At 27.1% G+C, this 19,932-nt stretch overlaps 1 protein-coding gene across 1 annotated transcript; it reads left to right on the top strand.

Moving 5' to 3' along the window:
• The first annotated feature begins 3,546 nt into the window (after positions 1-3,546).
• Positions 3,547-6,899, top strand: LOC145836676 (vesicular inhibitory amino acid transporter-like). Its single transcript, XM_082944460.1, has 6 exons — positions 3,547-3,735; positions 4,046-4,201; positions 5,035-5,210; positions 5,476-5,635; positions 5,802-6,374; positions 6,477-6,899. Exons 1-6 carry the CDS (start codon positions 3,547-3,549, stop codon positions 6,897-6,899), a joined length of 1,677 nt encoding a protein of 558 aa, XP_082800586.1.
• The last annotated feature ends 13,033 nt before the right edge of the window (positions 6,900-19,932 follow it).

Raw genomic sequence — 19,932 nt, 5'->3', positions numbered from 1 at the left:
TTTTTTATTTAGTTTAATCTGTATTTTTTTAACAATATTATAAATTACTTTAATTACAAATAAATGATCGTTTTGTAGAATTTTAACTTTCTTTTACTTCAAAAAAGTTTTCATTTTTTCTGTACAATAAAATTGAAAGAATTTCTTTAAAAAAATTATAAGCTTTTTTAAAAAGTTCTGACTTTGTAATTGTTTATCGAAGAATATCAATAATACACCATGCTACTAAACTCAGCTGAACCAATATTTTAAGAATAAAGACTCTAAGCGAGTGTTTAAAAAGGAAGAATTTGAGCAAAATAATATGTAAAGTTTACGTTTTTATCTAGCCTAAATTAGTTATCTTTACTAGTTTGTTTGTAAGGTCTTTAATCTAAAAAATAAAATATTTTTTAGCTTATCAACAATATTACTAAAAATTTTACAAAATACAAGTATTGTAAAAAATATAAACAAAAATGTTAAAAAACTATCAAGTACATAAGTTTAAATTATGTTCTAAAATTGTATATAATTTATATATAATTTTGAAAAATATAACGAAATTAGTTTCGAAATTTTCATAATTTTACATAATTAACTACTTAAAATCTCGTTTTTTAATAAAATTTTTAAAAGTTTACTTTAATTACTATTGCTAAAATACTAAATTACCAAAAAAAAAAAAACATTCGTTTTCAAACATATGTTTACGTCTGAAATCTAAAATGTTTAGTGAGCTGACGTTGTACGTTGTAAGTCTAATTAAAGCACACGTTAACACGGGATAGAATTTAATCCATTCTGCCGTGCAAGGTAATGATCAATACAAACAAAAAACGTAAACAAATGTATGATACAGTTACTAAAAAAGTTTTTTGAAGTTGAGTTAAAAGTTTAGTTTTTACACATGAACCTAGAAACTATTTATTAGTATTTTAATTTAAAGAGAAAAATGTGTATTGTAAAAAAAGTAAATGGAGATTTCGAGTAATAAAAAGAACTTGGGCGTTATTTTCATTAGTGTAGTGATTTCTAAGTGCTCAATGGGCTTTGAAATATTAAAATATAGTTTTAGTTTTAATTGCTTTTATTATCGTAAAAAAAGTGTCATGACAGGTTACTACTATTAATTAAGCTATTTTATAATGTGTTTTATAAAATACTTCATTAACATAAAATTGGTGCTGATAGTATCGCTCTGAAGCATCTGCCATAAAAACTTGATATATAACTTTTTTTTTCTAGTAATTTGTTCTAAACGTTTATCTTAGATAAACAAAAAACATTTTCTAAAAATAAGCAACAACTTTATTATTGTATGTTAGTAAACCTAAAACTTTATTAAGTTGTGCTTACTTCAAAATTAGTTAGTTGATGTACATACTAACACTTGTAAGGAAAAAAGAAAATGTTTAATGTTACTAAAAGTAATATTTTAGTAAAAGTATATGTCTTTCGTATAAATTAAATACACAACAAATTTTCTAAAAACACTTGAAGTGTTCATGCCGTTTAGAAGAAAATTGGTAAAAACTTAAACTAGAAAAGGCAGTAGAAAAAAAATGTTTTTTTAGTTTATTATTTTGTACAAATATTTAAATAAATTAAAATAAATTTATATACATTGTTAACTTTCTTTCTTAACGATTAAATTTAAATTTTATAATATTGGTTCATAAAAGTTAAGGTTTAAAACTTTTTTTCAAATTAGTTTGAAATAATTCTTAGTTTTTTAGTTTAAACAATTTATTTGAAAAGAAAACTAGGAATAACTTGTAGAATTTCAGCAAGTGTTAAACTAATGATTTTTTTAAGTAGCAAATTGACTTAGTTGTATATAGTTTACATGTATAGAAAGAAGTTTAGTATATATAAAAACTAAAGTTTCAGTATATTTTTTATTTGTTATCGTTTTTTTCCTGTAAATTTTACGCCAAGTTTAATATTGGAAGCGAGTCAAAACACATTACTCTTTATTTAGATTGGTCTGAAAACTTTACTTCAAAACTTGTAGAATAATTTTTGTAGCTAGGTTATTTTACCCATATTTACAAAAAACTACAAAACCGGAAAATAAATTTAAAACTTAGTATTTTACTTCGCCTGATAAAAGTTTATACGGTAAAAATAACTTTCTAAAGCTCAAAGAATAGGAAACAGTGGTAAACCTTGAAAAATCTTAGAATAAAGGTCAAAGAAGCTTAGATCTTTGTTGTTGGAAAAAATTAACATACAAGTAGTATTATATTTTGTTAAAACATTGATAGAGTGAATTAATATTTCATCAAATGCTTAATTCTGGATGTGTAATTTACATACAACAAATTTTATTTTCGAGTTTGAACTCTTAATTCATTCTATTGGCGCGTTGGTATTTTCTTTATCGCTAAGGTTAATTTATATTTGTGTTTTAAAACAAATGCGCGTTTGTGTGCGGAATGAATTATGCATGAGACATCATAAAAGTCGTATTAAAAGTTCTCAGATGATCAAACAAAACCTTGAAATGGCGGGTGATGGGAGGGGGGGGGGAAAGGTGACAATACACAGTTTATGCGTTGGTGCTTCCCTTTAACAATGATGCCGAACTTCAGTGGTTTGCTGACATTTGCCTGTAACGCTGTGTGACATCTGCGACTCACGCAGAAAAGGAAAAACTTGCTTGCTTTGTTAACAGATCTGTTTCTGACTCGCACACTTTTGTGCTTTATTGGCGACAAATTGATGTTGATGCCCGACATGTAGTTAGAAAGTCAATAACTCATTACGGATGCTCATTTTCCAGTTGCAGTTCAAATTACCTGCGAAAGTTGCATAATTGAGAGAAGAATGCAAACTTCTCAAAGTTGAAAACTTCTCCAAGCCATTCAAAAAATGTTCATTTAGAATTTAATGAATTAAAAGGTGCTAATTCGAAATTGTTGTTTGTTTATCTAGTTTTAAGTTGTAATTTAGAACCTATTAATTAAGTAGAAAATACTTTAAATAGTTTTTGAAACTCCATAGCTGATTGCTTAAAAAATTATTTTTTTTTAATAAAGCTTAAAACTTCAAACTGCTACTTTTCTGTTAAATAAATAGTTATTTTATACAAAGCGTTTTGTACTTATGATTAAATTAGACTTTCTATCATTAAACTTTTTACTTAATACGAAGTTTAAAAAATTATTTAGTTTTCGATTTTATATTTAAAAAGTAATTAGTCGATTTTGATTACATAATTGTAATTGGTTAAAAATTGTGTTAGACGCAAAAAATGTTTTGCAAATTTTTGATTTATATATTTTATTAAATTTTGGAAAAATATATTACTTAATATAGTAAAATAATAAATATATGATTTTTTAATTAAACCTTATTAAGTTTTTATTATACCGTGGCTCAAAAATATTTTTTAAAGTATTAATAAAAACATTTACTTTGTAAACTTAACTATGTTTTTTAATTAGTTTTTATTTATCCATTGCCTAAAAATGACAAATAAAAAAACACACCAAAAAAATTCAAAAAAATGTGCTATAAAAAGAGGTTTTGGTATTTAAAAAAAAACTTAATATTGCAGTGATGTTAAACAACTTTAAAAACTTGCTACAATCTTCTTCGAATCGGGAAGAAAGTGAGTGGCTGGTGCCTTCATCCACTTCATCTTCCAACTCCCTGCACAATGCTGCGAGGAACTCGGTGAAGGGTGAAGATCGAAAGTACCGCATTAGCTCCATGGACGCTGGGTGGAACGTCACCAACGCGATACAGGTTCGCATGAAAGAGGAAATATTTCTGAAGAGGCTTTATAACTTTACTTAATTTTGCTTGTAACATTTGTTTTTTTGTATTGAAAAGCAGTTAAAACAGAGGTGTTAATCCTTAAGTGCAAGGAAATGAAATATAAACGAGTAAACTTTATTTTACTTTTATTTGTACGAGGACTTGTATAATTGTTTAGTTTCGTTTAATATCACATTAACCTACATTTTGAAAAAATTAGAATTTATATTTGTCAATGAAAATTCTCTGAGAACTTTTTTGATAAACAAACGGGTTTTTAAATTACTAACGTTACCAGGGTCTTTTTGTCATAGCGCTGCCCTACACCGTTCTCCACAGTGGCATTTCGAGTTTGATTCTCATGGCGGTGGTGGCTTGCGTCAGTTGTTACACGGGAAATATTCTCATCGACTGTCTCTACGAAGTTGACGCAGAATCGTATCAAACAAAAAGAGTGAGTTTGTTGTACTGTTATAATAGCAAGTAGTTAATTAGATAATGCTGCAAATTTGAATTAACACATCAGACTTAAGTTTTGGAATGGAAAAAGTAATCTATAGGCTATGTTTTTTGGAAATCAGAACAAAATTCAGCTTAGAATTATATAAGTTTGTTTTGATTTTTTAAACTATACTACTTAAAACCAATAACTCATAACAGTTTAATACTTTTATGGCTTTGTTAAATAAGTTTTTATAAGAAACTAATATTTTATTATTAATTATCACATAGTTTACATCACAGTATCACAATGAAATGTATGTATAGTATACAAACAAGTTAGAAAGTTAAAAAAATATTTTTTTTAAAGTTGTTAAAGTTAAACTACAAACTTAAACTAAAATTTATTGACGAAATTTTTTTTTCTAAGTAAAATACTAAATAGCAGTTATTACAAATAACCTTTTATTTTTTAATCTAAAATAAGCTTAAAAGAGTATAAATTTTAATAAAAACCTATACGTTTTATCAATAATATGCCATGTTTTTATTTATTTACAGTAGTTGCTTTTAAAAAGTGATGTAAAATATATTTTCTAGGCAAAAAATTTTTAGCTTTAGTAAATAATGAAAAAGTTAAAGTTTTGATAGTAGTCCAAGCAAAAGTATTGAGTTAAAAAAAAAGTTTTGTAAATTTTTTTAAAATATTATTTTTTATACATTTAGATATAATTTCAATAAGTTTTAACTGGGAATTTTAAACAAGTTTGAAAGTATTTAGATAAGTATTATGCAAAATAAATAGTTGCTTTCTCAACCTTTTTTGAAACAATTGTGAACAAACAGGTTCGGAACTCGTACGTGGACGTTGCGGTCGCGTGTTGGGGCAAACGGGTTGGCACGTGGTCGGTGAACATGACGCAAATATGCGAGTTGATTTCCACCTGTGTGCTGTACGTTGTCGTTTCTGCCAACCTTCTCAGCAACAGCTTCCCCAGCACGACTGTAAAACAGACTGCCTGGTCAGTTTCGTTTGTTTTTTAAATTTTAAAACTTACATTTTGTTTAAATTATTGCTTGAAAGTACAATAAAAACTAAAAATTTTATGTTTAATACTGATTTTAATCGACTTTGATCGTTACACTAATATAAAAAAACTGTTGGTTAGTTTTATATTTTAGTAATTATTATAAGCAGTACACTTAAGTGAAGTTATAAACATTTGTTTAAACTTAGTTTAGATTTAACGTTTACAGCTTCAAATTAACTTAAAATAATCTCCTCAGGTCGGTCATCGTGGCAAGCATTTTGTGCTTGTGCATATTCATACAGGACTTGAGAGCAGTGAGCAAATTGAGCATGGGGTGCACAGTGGTTCATCTGCTGGTCATCGTTTTTATTGTAGTGTACTGCTTTTCCAAGGCCAACAAATGGGCTTGGGATAAGGTATAGGAAAATTCATGTATTTATATAAAATGAAACGCCAAATTATAATGTTTATTATTTTCTATATATTTTAAATTTAAAACTTATAAACGAAATCATAAAAAACTAATAAAAACAATAAATGTAACTTAACTAAACATTGAAAGGTTATATAAAACTTAACCAGCTGACTTTGGGGCTGACCAACCACGAGTTCCCGGTTTCCACGGGAGCCATCGTGTTCAGCTACACCTCCCAAATATTCCTCCCATCACTGGAAGAAAACATGACGGACCGCAGGAACTTCCGCAAGATGCTCTCGTGGTCCTACGTTTCCTCCGGATTCGTCAAGGTCGTTCTGTCGTTGGTTTGCTTCCTGACGTGGGCGGGTCAGACCAAGGAGGTGGTGACCGACAACCTGCCACCTAGTGTCAGACCCTTAATAAACTGCTTGCTGGCTGTAAAGGCCCTGCTTTCGTACCCCCTTCCCTACTTCGTCGCCATGGAGCTGATAGAGGACTGGATATGCGCCTGCTTCGATGGCAGCTCAAAGTATTTGAAGAGTAGCAAAAAGAGCTCGGACGAGGATTACGAGACGATATCGATCAGGACTCTGAAGGATTTGGAATGCGAAAAAGCGAAAGTGAGTTTGGTGGACGAAGAGCACGTTGTTTTGGACACGCAAGCGCACAGTGAGAAAAAATATGTTGAGCCTAACAAAGTAGAACATGAGCTGAAAAAATCCAAAATGCTTGATAAAGTGAGTTTTTGAATGTTGAATGAGTACGTAAGACTTACTATACAGTTTGGTGACGTTGTTTACTAAATCTATTTAAGTATTTATAAATTTAAATATTTTTAGATTACCAACTCATCAAACAAGAAAATCAAATCAATCCACAACTACCTGAAAGACTACCAAGCCCTGTCCTTGGTGCTCCGAAGCGTTTTCGTCATTCTGACACTCGTCATAGCCATATACCTCCCCTACTTCGCCCTTCTGATGGCTTTCACCGGAAGCTTGGCCGGAGTGCCGCTGTCGATAATCCTGCCATGCATCTTTCACTTGCAGCTGAAGTGGGCGAGCATGACTTGGTTGGAGCGGTCGACGGACGTTTTCATTTTCGTCATGGGCCTGGCCTGCACGTTTTCCGGGCTGTACATGTCGGCGTTCGACCTCGACTCCGCCTCGAAAAACGTTTGGATCAACCCGCAGAAAATGGGCGAGTTGAGCGGGAACATGACAGACGTTCTCACGAGCACTGCTTCCAGCATTGTTGCATGATAAACTAAGTTAAATAAGCGGGAGTCTGTTACGCTCACAACTTAATGAACACTTGTAAGTTCTAGTTTTAAGTTTTTATACTAATGGCTTGAAAATTTTCTATTTTTAAAAGTTGATTTTTTTAATGGTTTCTATTGCTGTTGCTAAATCAACTATGTAGTTACGTCAATTTTATATGTTTATAACGTTGGGACGTTTAGTCAAGCTTAATTAATTTTGCTTTTAAAAAGATAAAAAAAAACTATTGAAAAGTTTTTGGGAAAGTAAAATTTATTTTTTCATAATGCTTTTGAAGTTTAGTTTTATTTTGTATAGTATTTGATTGGTTTAAAGTATATGCCAAAAAAATTTTTTTTTTACTTTTTACCTCTTTATATTTCGAAAGTTTTCTTTGTGATACTTTTATAAACAAATTTTATAGAAAAAGTACATGCTTAGCGTACTGTTATCATGCAAAACAAAAACATGCTTATTTAATTTAATTTTTTTACGTTTTAAAATGCTATTCAATTATTAGTAATTTCATTTTTGTTCATACAATATTTCTTTTATTTGATTTAAAAACTTTTTTTAACTAATCAGATCTTTAGATACTATCAAAACTATTCAAACAACTGCTGTTAACTTGATTCTGTTGTTATTTTATGTGGCAAAAAAATTATAAATTAAACTATTGTTCAAAATATATTTTTTTATGTTTATATTTGTTTCATTTTACTAGGAAGACGTTTTGCTGTAAAAAACAAAAATAAATTTGGACACATTTTTAGCATATACTATTAGCCTACCATTTTAGCAATGGTATACTAGCACAATATTTTTTTAATCTTAATCTCAAGGTTGTTAGCTTGAAAATATAAATTAATCATTTTTTTGCTTGAAAAGCTTATGTTTTTATAAAGCCAGTTTTAAATATTTACCAGATTATAAAACATATAGTAAAATATCAATAGAAAATTTTGTTCATTAAGTGTAAAGTCAACAAATTTATTTATAAAAAGTAGCAGTATGTAGTAATGTCGTAGAACTACAACATAATAGTTTGAATATGCATGTTTTACGATTCGTCATAAATTAAGTTTTTAAAATTTATTTAATCATTAAAGCATCAACTTAATAAAAGTAGAAGAAAAAATGAACATGCGGAAGCCATCTAAAAAGTTAATGATCTGAATAAACCAATAAAGCAAATAAACATTAAATCTTTTTTTGTAACTTATATCTACTTGGAAAGATTGTAAATTTTGTATAGGTTAAGTATGTAGAGAAAGAAGTATTTAGCAGATTGCTAATCAGTGGCTTACGTTTTGTTCACGTTGTACATTTACAAAACAGTTTTAAAGTTTTAGTTACACGGAATGTTTTATTCATGTTCTTTTAGATTTTAAACTGTGTTTAAAACAAAGTTAAACGAAGTATAATCATAAACTATTAAATTTTAAATTTCATCATATAAGTTGCAACTTTGAAAGTATCTAAATAGAACTTTTCGTTTTAGAGGCTAACTAACATTTTAAAGTTAACATTAAACAAAACAAAACTAATTTGTCTAATACTGTTTCATGTTTTAAAAGTAAAATTTGGCCTTAAAGTAATCTTAAGACTGCAAAAAGTATTCAAGTTTTAGTAAGAACACAGATGTACCTTATATTACTGCTTTAAAAAGGCAAGACACATTTTCATGAATTCTTTAATATAAAATAGTGTTTGTTTTAATCGAAAAAATATCTTTAAAAATCATTTTTGCTCAGGTTTTTAGTTCAGCGTGATACAAGCTTTCAACATGTTTAAAATTTAACAACCCCTGAACTGTTTATAATATATGTATAAAAATTCAATTGATAAGAACAAATTAACATTCTTATGCCGTTCAAAATGCTTTAGTAAGCCGATATAATTAAAAAAATAAAATTTAAATTTTTTTTCCGTTTTAATTTTGAAAGTAATCATCATTTTAAATTGTAGACTTAATAGTTATCAATTACTTATAATTTTTTTTCATCGACTCAAATGATTTAAGTTAAGATTTTTTAGCACTAATTAATTAAGTTATACTTGCACTTAATAAGTATTTTGAAATTAAGACCAGATTCTAAACACATGTAATACATTGCTCTTAAAAACAAAAAAAACATTTATATTAATATAATGCTTAGGTTTTACTTTTATCCGAGTTGAAACATTTTTATAACTTAAATAAATATTGATATCATTGCTTAAGTATCTCAGTAAAAATGGTAGACTTTAAAAATGTGTTTGAAATTCTAGCTTATTAAATTTTTATATATTCAACCTAACTAATTTGAAAGGTCAAAATTCAAATTGCTTTAACTTTCACATAATTTTTGTTTAATTAAAATGATTAAAAAAAAATACCAAAAAAGTTAAAAGTTGCTTTAAAACTGTTTTTTTTTCTTTTTCAGAAAACAATAAAAACATATTAAATAAACTAAAATTAAACTCAATATTCATACAACTTGTTTGAAAAGTCAAAATTCAAATTGCCTTAACTTTCACGTAATTTTTGTTTAATTAAAATGATTAAAAAAAATATCAAAAAAGTTAAAAGTTGCTTTGAAATTGTTTTTTTTTTTTTCTTTTTCAGAAAATAATAAAACATATTAAATAAACTAAAATTAAACTCAATATTCATGTAACTTGTTTTGTGCTTTAAAATCAAATAAATTATAATTAAGCAAAATATATTTTTAAATTCGCTTGTTCGATACTACTATGTCTCTCGAGCAAACATTTTTCTATAACATGCATTTCAAGCTGAATAAAAAAAAGTTAAATCTACTGCTTCTGTTGGTAAAAACTTTTTAACAAGGTTTCTGTTTAAAAAAATTGTATTGTTTACTCGTAGCGTCAATAAAGTTTAAGTATTTTGTTAAACTTATTAAGTGTAAATCACAAAAAGACCTTTAAAGTAAAATTTGAAATAAAAGGATTTTAAAGAAAAAATAATTATACTTAGACATTAGAAAACTTTTATTTTTACTTTTTTATTTATTTATAAAAGATTTTGTAAGCAAAAGTTCCAAACCTTTAACTAGACTAACTGAAAGTGTAAATATAAAAATTGGCAGTTAGTTTTTTTAAGTATAAACTGTCAAAACTGTTTGATAATTTTCAACTTTAGTTATAAAACAAAACTTTGTAGTTGAATTTCTAAACTACTTCAAGTAAGAAAGAAAAATAGGAAAAGCGTCATAAACTTTATTTTTGAAGTTTAATGACAGAGGCCATCGATTTGATATTACTTAAAACAAATTTACCCAAAACATTTTCATTTTCGTTTTTTTGTTTGTTTTATTATATCCCGCGTTGAATTTTCAATCAGAGCAGGAATTCTGAAGTATTTAGAACTAATGAGATTGCAGGGGATCGATCCGTGTGCCATGTCGTTGGTTTTTATTAATAAGATTTTGTAAAAGTTAAATGCATGTTAATTTATTAAACGAAGCAAAAATTTTTGAACTTTGTGTACACTTTTTAGAAAAAAGTAAAAATTTGAGGTAGATTTACGTATGAAGTAAAAAATAATTGTTAAAGAAGTTAGTAAACTACTCATATTCAATTTTTATAAAACATATATAATGGATGAAATCTACTAATCATTATTTAACCCTTAGTTTACATTTATTTTTTATTTCAAATAATAAAGGACGTTATACTTAAAAAATTTCATAATTTTTTTATTTTATATTAAACGTAATGTAATGAATGATTTAATCTTTTTAATTAAATCACTTTTTTTAAAGCAAAATTAATTTACTTTTAATCATAGCTTTTAATAACTTAGTAATTCTTATGATATCACTATTTAAAAATAGTTCTCACTAATAAAGTTTTATAATTCTAAAAAATAAAGAACATGCTATAAGAATAATTTATACTATAAATCGGCAAACTAAGGCCCACGGGCAAGATCCGGTTTACCAAGCAGGAACCTCTGGTAGGCAACGTATTTTTTATCTTTTAAAGAGATTGTGGAAAACGGTCAAGTTTTAGCTTTTTGCAATAATTTTTTAAAATGAGATTTCAACTTGGTTATGAGTAATAACTAATACTTAATAGAGATTATAATACTAAAACTTTGTTTAAAAAAGTTTTAAAAGTTTGTTAGTACTTTTATTTTAAATTTAGTTAATCTGAAATGACTTTTTCTAGTAGGTATTGACCTTTACAAATAAAAATTTACCGACCCCTTATTTATATTAAATATGTGTTAATTAAAAATATTTTTTTACAAAGTTTTCAGTATTTTTAATTAACAATGATAATGGTAGAAATTAAAAAAAAGTATACATAATGAAAGAACCTTAAAGCGATAAGTAATCTGCGAAACAAGTTGTCAGTCAAGACAGCGGTAGACAAGAAATAATCCACGACGAAAAAGTTAGTTTTAGTCATAAGTAGTCGCTAATAAGAAGATAGGCTTTACAAATGATGTCAACCAGCATATACGCAATATAAGCCGAACATATTTCGATAAATTATTCATCTGTCTGTCATCTCTGTCTGCGTGTTTATTTATGATTAAAACTATTTTACACAGCCACCAACACTTTGTGATATGCGTTTTTGTTTGCTTTAAAAATATCGAGCAGTATAAAAAAGTGATAAAGCATTTCTGAGTTTTCCATGCAGCAGTTTTATTTGCAAAAATTGATTAATTAGAACTTAAACAAACTTAAAACATTTACTGAGTTCAGAAAAATTTTACATTTAAAAAATCAGTTTTAAATAACTGAAGTGAAACAAATTAAAAAAATATATATAACAGCATAAATAAGGTTCTTTTCGAAAAATCAGAGTCATAAACACTTATGGTAAAATTTAAACGTAAACACGTTTTATTAAATTTTATAATTAATGATTGCTATGAACAAAAAATTGTTACTTTATACTTGTTTTTAGATTACCTTTGTTTTTTATTAGACCAAGCTTAAGTCCTAACATAAAGTTTAAACTTACTTATAAACATTTAATATGTAAACAAATGTGACAGTATTGGTAATTTATCTAACAACATATATAAATTGAAAGTCTTTGTAAATAATTACAAACAGTTTCGAATAAAATACTTTGCTAACATAATAGTGCTTTTAAAATTATCTAAACTAAATCAGTAATATGTGTACAATATATAACAGAATTTAAAAATGTTTATAATTTGATAAGTTTAATAAGATAAAATTTAGTTCAAATGAAATATAAACCAAATATAGTTCTTTCAAAATTTTGGTTTTGTTACAAAATTTTCAATGAAATACGGCTAATCCAAGTACAATCGTTAATAAAACCAAAGCTTTGATAGAAATACTGTTCGGTTTATATTTCAGTTACAGTTTGCTTTTAAGCTTTTATAAGCATCTGCTAGAACAAATTAACAAATTTAAATGTGTCTGAAATGTTAAATTTCGAAAGTGCGTTTTTGACCCTTATTTTACGGATATCGATATCTATTTAAATTAAAAAAAGTTGTTGGAACCATTTAATATTTAATGTTCCATTCCATGTATTAGAAATCTAAATCGAACAGGACTTTCAAATTCAAAACTTTTCAAGTGTGTTTCAAACGATAGTTTTAAAATTTTAAAGGTTTTTACACATCTATACGGGGAAAAAGAGATTAAATACTATATATACTTTAAAACACCAAGTGTTTTTGTAATATGTTTTTACTTATACTTGTTAACAAAAACTAGTTTTTATAAAAGTACAAAAAGTATAAGAAAAAGTAAATTTCATAAAAATATTTTAAGCTTCTGATGAATTGGTAAGAACGACATCATTTTTCTCCCCTTACGAAACGTGCGTAAGAAAATTCAAAACCGGGTTTTGATATATAGTTTAAGTTATGATATATTACAAATATGATTTTGAACTTTCACTTTATTCAAGTAGGTTTGTGCAAATTTTACGTAAGTTTTTACTTTACTGTACATGCAAAATTGTTTTTAAATTCAATTAAGAATTCTTAAAGTTTTAGAACTACTTTCTAAAGCGGTATTTATTCAAAAATTATGTTATTCTAAATAAAACTATTGGTTAAAATGCAATTTTTAAACATTTCAAAATTTAGTTTCAGCTATTTATATTATCAAAAAAATTGCGTTATAGTCGCTAGAACTTTTTAGAATTTACACACTATGAAAACAGAACACATAGATTGTTTTTATTCATATTTACTTGATAAAGTAAATTAAACTATCCCATATTGAGATGTTTTTAGAATTGATCTTTATGTATAATTGTTTTACGTTATGAAACCACAGTGGTATAGATATTTTGAATTATTTATAAAAAAACTTTAATACAACAAAGGTATGGGACTGTATGCAATGAAACCTATTTAGGCTACATTTTTACAATTTTGTTGTTAAACTATTGTTTACCTTATTTTTTGATGCTGTAGTAATAGCAAAAAAGTTTTTGACAAAACTCTAAATTCTAAAGCTGTAGTTTTTTAATTAAACTGATAAAAATATTACTTCTAATGTGAAAAAATATAAGACTGTTTTATTTTACAAAATTGTCATTAAAAAACAAAAACAATTTATTTATTTTTTACCAAGAGGTAAACCTATTTAAAAAGCAGTAAGTTAATTTGTCTATTTTTTAAGTAAACGTTGTAAATCTTGTTATAGAACAAACTTTTAATCGTAAAAATCAATAAATGATTAAATTTATAAAGTATAAATTTACAAAAAAATTAGCCTAATTACTTTTTTTACGACAAAAAATTTCTTAAACTGTTTTTTCTTTAATATTTCATTGCCAAAAACGTTAATATATTTATTTGATTTTTGTTGTGTTTATAATACTTTCTTTTTTAATAAAGGCTTTCAGTTTTTCTATTTTGTATTTAAATATTAAGTAGTTAAAAAAAATCAAACGATTGTTCGATATTTATTTTTTTAATATTTAGGCTTCATAGTTTGATAAAAATGTAAAACACATAAGGTATAATGTGTTTTAATCATTTTGATGTTACATATTTTTTAAATGTGACTTTCCTTCAAGTGAACCTTGATTAGTTTACGGGTTTCCAGAATATTTATAGACTTAGTGCAAACTTAAAGATTTTTATGATTTTGTAAGTAAGAAAAAACAGAATTGATTTTTATCTGAGTAAAGATTGAAAAACTAGTCTGAGAAAAGTCCATGAAAGAATTTTAAAAAATTGTTGAATTATTTTTTGTTTATTACTTGAACCTGTTTTTTTGTAATTAATGTTAGTTAAAAAGCATTTGTAGTCGAATGGAGCTTTTATGTTTATTTTAGTTTTACAAACTCAACCATAACGAGTTTTTAAAATTTTCAATGAACAACCTTTTTGAAAAATATAAAATGTTGAATATAAATATTCATAAGTTAGTTTAAACTTTTTTGTTAGCTCGATCTTGATCTTTTAAATAATAAATGTTACATGCATTCTAGTTCATTGCGAGTAAACTTGTAAGAAATTTATAGAATAATTTAAAATCTAAGAGTAATTAAAAAAAGTAAAGTTTAATTAAAAAAATTTTTATAACACTATGTTTAAAAACAAAATGACGTTTATTAGTCAACCAACAATAGTGAAAGGTTTGGAAAATATTAATTAAGGGCAACATCAGCTACTTACTCAGATGTAGTGTTGTTTATATATAAAAAAAAAGAGATAATATCGGATTTTGAAAAAAGGTGCGATACTATCAAAATTTAATATGTTAAATTTAAGATTTTTTTAGTAACAATGACTCTCATACACTTAAAATATTTTTAGCTGCAATTTTGATTTCATAGCTGTAGTATAGCACAATTATATTTTTCCTTTAATTCATTTTATTGAAATAACAACAAATTAGTTTTTCTTTTTTTTTATATTTACGACATCTAAATAGTTTTAACTCATTCATATCAAACTACGACATACTAAAACACAATGATAAGCTTATATTAGTATTTTCCGAATTTTAAGACTGTGAAGTTGCATACTGCATAGAAGTTAACTGAAAAAGTATTTATTTCTAGTACACAAGACCTGCTCGAAAAAAGGATAATAGTATTTTTAAAGCTCATGAAGTTGTTTGTTGACAGTAAAAATATGTTCTCTTTAGTAAACAGTAGCTTATACTCTTGTAACTTGAATTGTTTCGGTCTGAAGAGTCTTAATCAAAGTATTGAAAATTTAATTAGTCGTGCACCCAGGTCAATACGAGCAATGTATGTATTTTATTATTTTTTCTAAAAAAGAGTCGAAGTATTCAAAGTTTATCAATTGGTCTGATTTAGTATTCAAAAAGTAATTTTAAATATATAAAGTTGTAATTTTTTCTAACAATTTTCTGAAATGCGGGGTCGTAAGCGTAAGGGACCTAATCACGACTTTGAAAACTGTGCAAGTTGAAAGTTGCAAGATCGAAACCCAGAGGTCGACAAATATAAAAATAGTTTTTTTTTGTTAATTATTCTACATATATAAAGCTTTTTTATAAAATTAGTACAAAATAAGACATTTTTTATACACATAATATGTTTATTATAAATATTTTCATAAATAAATTTTGGCTTTAATCAGCCGAACATTTTCTTAGGGCAAAAGAAGTCCTTTTTGGTAGCGACCTTTTTTCTCTTCTCCCCACTGTTCTTCTTTTCCCCTTTTGCCTTGCTAGCTGGAGCTCTTTTGCGGCAAGCATTACCAGCAGCGTCTCCAGTTGCCAGACTCGACTTAATTTTCTTCACGGACCTCTTTTCTCGCTCTTCCTTGTTCCTCTTCGCTCTTTCGTCGAGCATCTTCAGGTTGGCCTGGAAGCACCTGTACTCTTCCTCAGTCAGCCTCGGATCTTCCTTCGACATCCTCACCTTCTTCTTCTCCACCTTGATCTCGACCTGGTTTTCGGGTTGGCCCAGGTTGCGCATGAAGCAGTTGAACTCCTGGTCGGTCAGGTAATGGAGTTCTTCCCTCAAGGTCCTTTTAGGTTCTTGCCACGAAGATAAAAAATCATTAGAGCTTTTTTGTGGTTTTTTAACGTCATCGGAGGTTTTTGTGACTTTTTCGTTGGTCTTTTCGATGGTTTGGACCTTGACTCTCGGGTTTTCAAAGTCTGCAGCGCTGAACTTTGGCAGCAGTAGCTGCGTACCGTTGATAAGCATGTTAAAAGCATGGTGCTTTGGAATAACTTCAAAAGTTTTGCAAAGCATGTTTTTAAGCAAAGTGAAATTCATTTTGTGATATTTGTTTTTCAATAGTGTCTTCCGATATGATATGATACAAAAAAAATCATAATTTTTTTATTATAAAGATAAATTCTACGTCACTATAAAAAATGGTAAAGAATTTTTGTAAAAAGTTATTGTTTCATTTCAAATAATTTTTTGCAATTTTTTTGTAAGTTGACCTTCAAACTAAACTATTAAAAAATTCTTAAAAATATATAACAAATTTTGATTAGTTAGTTTTTTTTAAATTTTTTATCTCTACTTTCATCAATAGTGGCATGTAAAATAGTTATTAATCTTGTTTAAAAGATCTCAGACTCGATGCTAGGTTTTCATAATGCAATTTAATGGCTGCTTGTATAATAGTTTTCTTCATTTGTTTTATGCTCTTCAAGCTTTGTTTTTTAGTAAAACTTCAGTTTGAAATTACTTTGGTGGGCGTCCTACATAAAACACATTGCTATATTTACATTGTGCGAGTTTCCAGAGTTAGTTAATTGTTATTTTAGTCTTGATGTTTTCTAATTTAACCATTACTAGTTTCTCGTAGCTAGGTAGTGAACTTAGAAAAAAAGTTTTATTTGATTAACCAAACAATATAATTCGATTTTATTAGTAACTGGTCTTATTCATCTACAAAAGTTAGGAAATTCGTAATACGAATGCACAGGGTTGCCAAATGTTTTTGGCAAATTATCTCCAGGTTTTTAAAAGTACACATTTTTTGGTCTATATTTAGATTAAAGTTAAGTTTAAGGTAAGAAACTGTGTTAAATAGTATAAAAGCATTGAAAAGATACTGTAAAGCTACTTTAAATGTGTTTTTTAATAACAAAATTATTGATGATGACAAAACAATTATCTACAGGATAGAATTTTTGGGTCAAATCGAAATTCTACTATATAACATGTAAAAAATTCTAGGTTTTCTTAGTGATTTCAGTTCAAGATTCCAGGTTTATTTGCGTAAATTGTCAAATTCCAGGTTTATTTGCAACCCTGGAATGCAATTAACTTAACTTTTTTTAAACTGGTGGTTCAACTAGATACAGAAATTTTGTGCCATTTAAATTGTATGTTTTTCTTTGTTTAAAGATTGATATTTTAATATTAAAAAATCCTTTTTTATAATTAAAAACAGTTTAAGTAAACAAGTAGTGTTTAGCTCGATGACCGAGAAATCTTTTTATACATCAGATCTTTTAATGAAATATATGACCGTTAGTTTATTTTTCGTATTCAAAAAACTAGTTTTAACAGTTTGTTGTGGGTAGATTTTACTTTAGATATTTTATAGATTCCAAATTATCACAGAAACATTCAAATGTTTAATTAATCAGCGTAATACTATTGATAATATACAAAGATCTGGTTTTTTATGACATTTTCTTTTAAAAAATTGGCTCACTGGAAATTAAAAAAATGTTTCGGTCTTTACAGTTAGCAAAAATGATGTTGATTTAAAAAAAAAGATTTTGAATAATATAAAAATCAACTGCACATATTTTTTTAAAAGCAAAAAAGTACTTTATTAATTTAACAAACCAAGTACTTTACTAAATTTTAACGAATGTTATTTATTTCTTAATTATAAGAGAAATTAAATGAAAAAAAAACAAGTTTTTCGAACTTAATACCATTCTGACATTTTATCTAGATATGCTCACAATTAAAATTTATCGGTACAAGTTATTTTAGTTTTTTTAATAATATCTTAAAGTTTGTTGACAATATGTTAAAAATTGAAGAATATATCTGGGGTGAAAGATTGGATATCCTCAAAGTTTGTTCAATGTTGTGAAGTTTTTCTAATCAAACTAGGGCAGCGATAATATATGATAGTAGTTTTCTGAATCAAAAATAATTTGGAATTAAAATTGGAGTAAGAGATGCTGCGTACTTGCTCCAACTCTTTTTGGAATCTTCTTTACAATGCTGTTAAAGCGTTCTTTTGGTTCATCAACTGCAGGTATAAAGCTCCATACAAGAACTGAAGATCGCATTTTCAAACTTGCACGTAGGGAAGTTAATTGTAAGGGGTATATGCTGCAGAGCGGACTTTTCTCCTTAAGAGCAAAGTGAAACCTGAAGACTATCACTTTACTTGGTCTTCTCTTTGCTGATGATGCTGCACTCTGCCCAAGACCTGCAAATACTACTGAGTCAGTTTTCATCTAAATTCTCAGATTTTGGCCTTGCAATTAGTTCTTAATTAAACTATAGTCCTAAGCCAAGGAACATATATTCTACTATCAGTCAAGATCAATGTCGAGGATATCAAAATGTAAAAAAAACGTGTTTACCTTTGGTCAAATGCATCATTGGACAATGAAATCAATAGTCGTATTGGTAAGCCCGAGTCACTTTCGCTCTTTCGTCTGCAAGAGTTAAAGTTGAGCATTCGCTTTAAGGTTAACGTTCATTGTTTCTTCTTGTGTGTGCAGTACTCTGCTACACGGTAGCGAAACATGGACGTTGTATAGCGGACAAGAGAAGTAAATCAACACTATCCATCTACGATGCCTCCTTCACATTCTTGGAATTGCATGGCAACAAAAGGTCACCAACGAGGAAGTGTTGAAACGTTCTGGTCTTGCCATTATGTATTTTACCCTCAGTCAACGCTGGAATGTTCGTTCAAAAGGTGAATCCTAATGCTTCTTTGTAATAGCGAGTTGGTCGTTGGAAAACTTAACGGAGACGTCCAAAACTACGTTTTATGTATGCAAGCGCGAACTAAAAAGCTTAAATATAAGAAATGATGAGTGGGGGTTGCTTGCAAATGTCGTACTAAAATGAATGAAAAAATACTTTAAAAACGAAAATCAAAATGAAATCTGTTTCTTATATCTATTGTTTTACTGTGTTTATAATTGGTTTTACTTGTATACCTTTTTTCCTCTTGTACGCACTGTACGCATAGCCGATTTCGGCTGATATCGGGCCTATTATTATTATTTAATCAAAGGTTGGCGGCTAAGATTTGTTAGACAAAACGGTTACATGAAAACTCAAATTCTTAAAAAAATGTTTAATAGGCAATATCTTTAAAAGTATTAAGTTTTCATAATAAATTAAAAAGCGGTTGTAGATATATTAAACAAAACTATAATATTTAAAAATAAACTGAAAATAAAATCTACTAAAAGAAAAATTTAAAAATTACAAAAATAAGTGTATTTAAAAACTTATTTTAGCAAGGTCTCTAAAAATATTCAAAACTTGGCAAAAAAAAAAAAAGATTATATTATAACCAGTAATGTAGTTATAATCATTATAACTACATACGTTTTTATTATTATTTAAAAATAAATTTTATAAATTGTGGCCATTTAGGAAAATTTTTAAGAATTTGAATTGTCGTGCACCTAGAAAAATTTTTCCCTGGCAGTCGTATTTTGTGTAAATTTAAAAGGGTAGTTCAAAGAAAAGTTTTAAACATCAACTATATTGACCCCTTGGAACTATACTTAATAATGCGACAACTTTTTCTAAGTTTATGACTAAAGTTTAAAAAACTTTTTTTTTTTTAAAGTGTGATTGAATTGTTATTTTATAAAAAAAAATTCCACTGAAAAAATAAAAAGAATAAATAACATAAAAAATAAACACAACTAAAATTAATCTAGACAAAACTTAAATTATCAACATTAGTAAAGATTGAGAAAGTATTGATTTAGTATTTTAATAGGGAAGTAAATAAAGTCATACTTCTTATACTTTTACATTAACAGTTAAAGTTTTCCCTGGTGTAAAAAGAAAACTAAATGTTTAATGGTTTAGATATTTAAAAGAAAGTTGTATATAAAAATTAGTTTAT

The sequence above is a fragment of the Thalia democratica genome, chromosome 5, assembly GCF_965202585.1.
Source record: "Thalia democratica chromosome 5, ktThaDemo2.hap1.1, whole genome shotgun sequence".
NCBI classification, from domain to species: domain Eukaryota; kingdom Metazoa; phylum Chordata; class Thaliacea; order Salpida; family Salpidae; genus Thalia; species Thalia democratica.
The sequence above is the reverse complement of the archived record's forward strand: the minus strand, read 5'-3'. Positions and strand labels throughout refer to the sequence as shown.

Bases quoted from the DNA above. Each gene is read 5' to 3' on its own strand.
- LOC145836676 (XM_082944460.1), top strand. From the start codon at position 3,547: ATGTTAAACAACTTTAAAAACTTGCTACAATCTTCTTCGAATCGGGAA. The intron at 3,736-4,045 runs GTTCGCATGAAA...TAACGTTACCAG, and splicing joins ACGTCACCAACGCGATACAG to GGTCTTTTTGTCATAGCGCT. The intron at 5,636-5,801 runs GTATAGGAAAAT...AAACTTAACCAG, and splicing joins ACAAATGGGCTTGGGATAAG to CTGACTTTGGGGCTGACCAA.